Raw genomic sequence first — 3827 nt, 5'->3', positions numbered from 1 at the left:
GCTTGTCTCAGAAGGAATTGAATGGAAAGAGAATCAGAGATATGATGAATTATAATGAGAAAGAGAACACCGCATAACTTTAGAGGTGGGACTAAAACTCAAGGAATTTAAAGTAGATGACAGATCTGCAGAAAAGAATGTGGCTTTTCCACTAAAAACTACATATACTTACAAAGGGAAGGCAAAGAAAAGAAAATACGGCTGTAACTTTACCCTTATCAGCAGGGTTTACCATAGAAATTATATTTTAAGTAATGATTTTAATCACAAGCTTATTTCATTTCAAAATAGGTATTTTACAGATTTCTATAGAATTTAATGAAAATAACATAAGTGCTTTTAAACTGCTACAGTTTTTATTGTTCGTTTTCCAACCTGCACTACAAGTCTTGAAGTTCCCTTTCATTTACCCTATTTACAAAGCGACTTCCACATGCCTACCTTTTTCTAAAATATGTACTTCCCAAACCACCTAGTTTCTAATTGCTATCTTAGGTGGGACCTGACTACAGTTCAGGAGGAGATCTCTTTAAGTTCTATATTGATGACTGCCTCTATTTCAAGAGTGGGAGCCTGTCCATTTTTGGTATCAGACAAATCTTCTGGAACAGAATCCGTTTTTAAAGCCTCTTGAAATTTGGTATCATCTTTCAAGTCAACTACCCTAATTTTACTGGGATGCCTTCTGCCTGGGGTGATTGCAGTCCAGTAGACACATTCTCTACTGGAGGTGAAACTTCAGCAGACATCTCTTGTATAGGAAAGTCTTCCGCAGGAAGCAAATCAGATGGAGGATGTTTGTAAATGGGGGCCTCTTCAACAGGGGTCTCCGCAGCTGGTGGAATCTGAACTTCAGGAGTGCTCTCTTCTGTAGAAGCCTCCTCAGCTGGTGGAAATGGAACTTCAGCAGGAGTCTCTTTTATAGGAGCCTCATCATCTGGTGGAAACTGAACTTCAGGAGTGGTCTCTTCTGTAGGAGCCTCCTCAGCCGGTAGAAGCTGAACTTCAGGAGGGACCTCTTTTACAGGAGCCTCTTCAGCTGGTATAGGCTGAAGCTCAGCAGGGGCCTCTTCTACAGGAGCCTCCTCAGCTGGTAGAGGCTGAACTTCAGCAGTGGTCTCTTCTATAGGAGCCTTATCAGTTGGTGGAGGCTGAACCTCAGCAGGGGCCTCTTCTACAGGAGCCACCTCAGCTGGTAGAGGCTGAACTTCAGCAGTGGTCTCTTCTATAGGAGCCTCGTCAGTTGGTGTAGCCTGTAGCTCAGCAGGGGCCTCTTCTACAGGAGCCACCTCAGCTGGTAGAGGCTGAACTTCAGCAAGGGCCTCTTCTATAGGAGCCTCGTCAGTTGGTGTAGGCTGTAGCTCAGCAGGGGCCTCTTCTACAGGAGCCACCTCAGCTGGTAGAGGCTGAACTTCAGCAGGGGCCTCTTCTATAGGAGCCTCCTTAGTTGGTGGAGGCTGAAGCTCAGCAGGGGCCTCTTCTACAGGAGCCACCTCAGCTGGTAGAGGCTGAACTTCAGCAGGGGCCTCTTCTATAGGAGCCTCCTTAGTTGGTGGAGGCTGAAGCTCAGCAGGGGCCTCTTCTACAGGAGCCACCTCAGCTGGTAGAGGCTGAAGCTCAGCAGGGGCCTCTTCTACAGGAGCCTCCTCAGCTGGTAGAGGCTGAACTTCAGCAGTGGTCTCTTCTATAGGAGCCTTATCAGTTGGTGGAGGCTGAACCTCAGCAGGGGCCTCTTCTACAGGAGCCACCTCAGCTGGTAGAGGCTGAACTTCAGCAGTGGTCTCTTCTATAGGAGCCTCGTCAGTTGGTGTAGCCTGTAGCTCAGCAGGGGCCTCTTCTACAGGAGCCACCTCAGCTGGTAGAGGCTGAACTTCAGCAAGGGCCTCTTCTATAGGAGCCTCGTCAGTTGGTGTAGGCTGTAGCTCAGCAGGGGCCTCTTCTACAGGAGCCACCTCAGCTGGTAGAGGCTGAACTTCAGCAGGGGCCTCTTCTATAGGAGCCTCCTTAGTTGGTGGAGGCTGAAGCTCAGCAGGGGCCTCTTCTACAGGAGCCACCTCAGCTGGTAGAGGCTGAACTTCAGCAGGGGCCTCTTCTATAGGAGCCTCCTTAGTTGGTGGAGGCTGAAGCTCAGCAGGGGCCTCTTCTACAGGAGCCACCTCAGCTGGTAGAGGCTGAAGCTCAGCAGGGGCCTCTTCTACAGGAGCCTCCTCAGCTGGTAGAGGCTGAAGCTCAACAGAGGTCTCTTCTACAGGAGCCTCCTCAGCTGGTGGAGGCTGAACCTCAGCAGGGACCTCTTCTGCAGGAGCCTCCTCCACTAGTGGAGACTGGACTTCATCAGGGGGTTCTTCAGCAAGGGCTTCTGCTGAGGGCTTCTTGGTTAGTGGAATCTGAACTTTATCAGAGGCTTCTTCTGAAGGAGCCTCGGTAGCTGCTAGAAACTGAATATCATCAGAGGCCTCTTCTGCCATGGTCTCTTCAGCTGATGGAGGCTGAACTTCAGCAGGAGTTTCTTCAGTTGGAGTCTGTACTTGGACAGCAGTCTCCTCAGCAGGGCTGGGCTCTACTTCTTCAGTGGCATCTTCAGTTGGTGAAGGCTGCACTTCAGTAGGGACTTCTGCTGTTGGTGGAGGCCCTGTTTCAGCAGAAGCCGCCTTTTTATCAACAGAATCCTCTTCTACAACCTCTTGCCTAAGCTCATCTTCTAAAAGTACTGGAGAACCTATTTTGGTTTCCTGAGTTAATGAAGGTCTGCTGATACTTTTCTGCATAGTTTCTTCATTGCTACGTGTTGCTGGTTGAAATTCAGGATGTCCACTAACAAAAATCTTTCCTGAAGATTTACGTTTCTGGGCACCTTCCTTTGAGTCTGGAAAAGAACTACCTGGCCTGGAAATAACCACTATTTCTGATTCACTAAAATATGTCTGCTGTTCCTTGTCCACTGTTTCTTTTGGGGGCATATTCATCATGGTCCAGTCTCCAGTACAACTGGTCTGCTGAGATCTACCCATTTTTAGTTGAACTGAGTGTCTGTGTGGTGTAATTTCTACTTCTTGAATAGTCTCTGGCAATTCAGCAGCTGCTTCTCCAACACCAGCTGGTTTTTTTTCTATCGTTTCATCAACTAACTTGACTTCTTTTTTCTCTTCTACACTAGTGTCTGTCTGCAGAGATTTATCAATCATTTCCTGTCCATGCTTTCTCTTTGTCCAAGTGTGCTGAAGTTGAGAAGATACTCTAAGAGACTCATAGTCTTTGGCAGGGTAGTTGCCTTTGCTTCCAGGAATATTACCAATGTTAAGGGTAGCTTTGGGGCCAGATGATTGTGGTATGAACGTGTGTTTCTTTTTCTCTGTCACTTCAGTCTGCTGGGATTTGTCTACCATTGGTTGGCTGGGTCGTCTTCTCTTTCTAATTTCTTGCCTCCCTGCTGAGATAGGCTGATCAGGTTCATCACTTTCTTCCATTTCTAAGGCTGGTGAATTTCAAATTTATTAATCTTTAAGTAATTAATCATCAAGAATCACAAATGTACCAGGTGGTTAAACTTTTGCCTTTCTTCATTAAGTGTTGTTCTGTTGAGCTCCCTCATGAAAGAGTAATTCATAAATTATTGCATTCTATACTACACTCTTGTTGGATCCCACCTTATTCAGTAAGCATCTTTCTTGTTTAGTCTCTATTATAAGTAAATCTCACTTTTAGAAGTTTCCCTCAAGGGTCTATGACATCACAGCCACTCCTCCTGCAAGGTTCCGTTGGTAATATTCCCAGTACTTTTTAACTTGGTATACACTCATAGATGATGACATCTACTTTTTGAAACA

General features: G+C 46.5%; 1 protein-coding gene across 1 annotated transcript; it reads right to left on the bottom strand.

The window, feature by feature from the left end:
* Window positions 1-506: 506 nt before the first annotated feature.
* Window positions 507-3386, bottom strand: FSCB (fibrous sheath CABYR binding protein). Its single transcript, XM_045535590.1, is given in 5 exon segments — window positions 507-524; window positions 526-662; window positions 665-827; window positions 930-2369; window positions 2496-3386. Coding segments are annotated over 5 exon segments (2649 nt in total).
* Between the last annotated feature and the right edge of the window lie 441 nt (window positions 3387-3827).

This window comes from Lemur catta, chromosome 1, assembly GCF_020740605.2.
Source record: "Lemur catta isolate mLemCat1 chromosome 1, mLemCat1.pri, whole genome shotgun sequence".
Taxonomy (NCBI): Eukaryota; Metazoa; Chordata; class Mammalia; order Primates; family Lemuridae; genus Lemur; species Lemur catta.
Note: the sequence above shows the minus strand (reverse complement) of the source record. Positions and strands in the feature narration are given on the sequence as shown.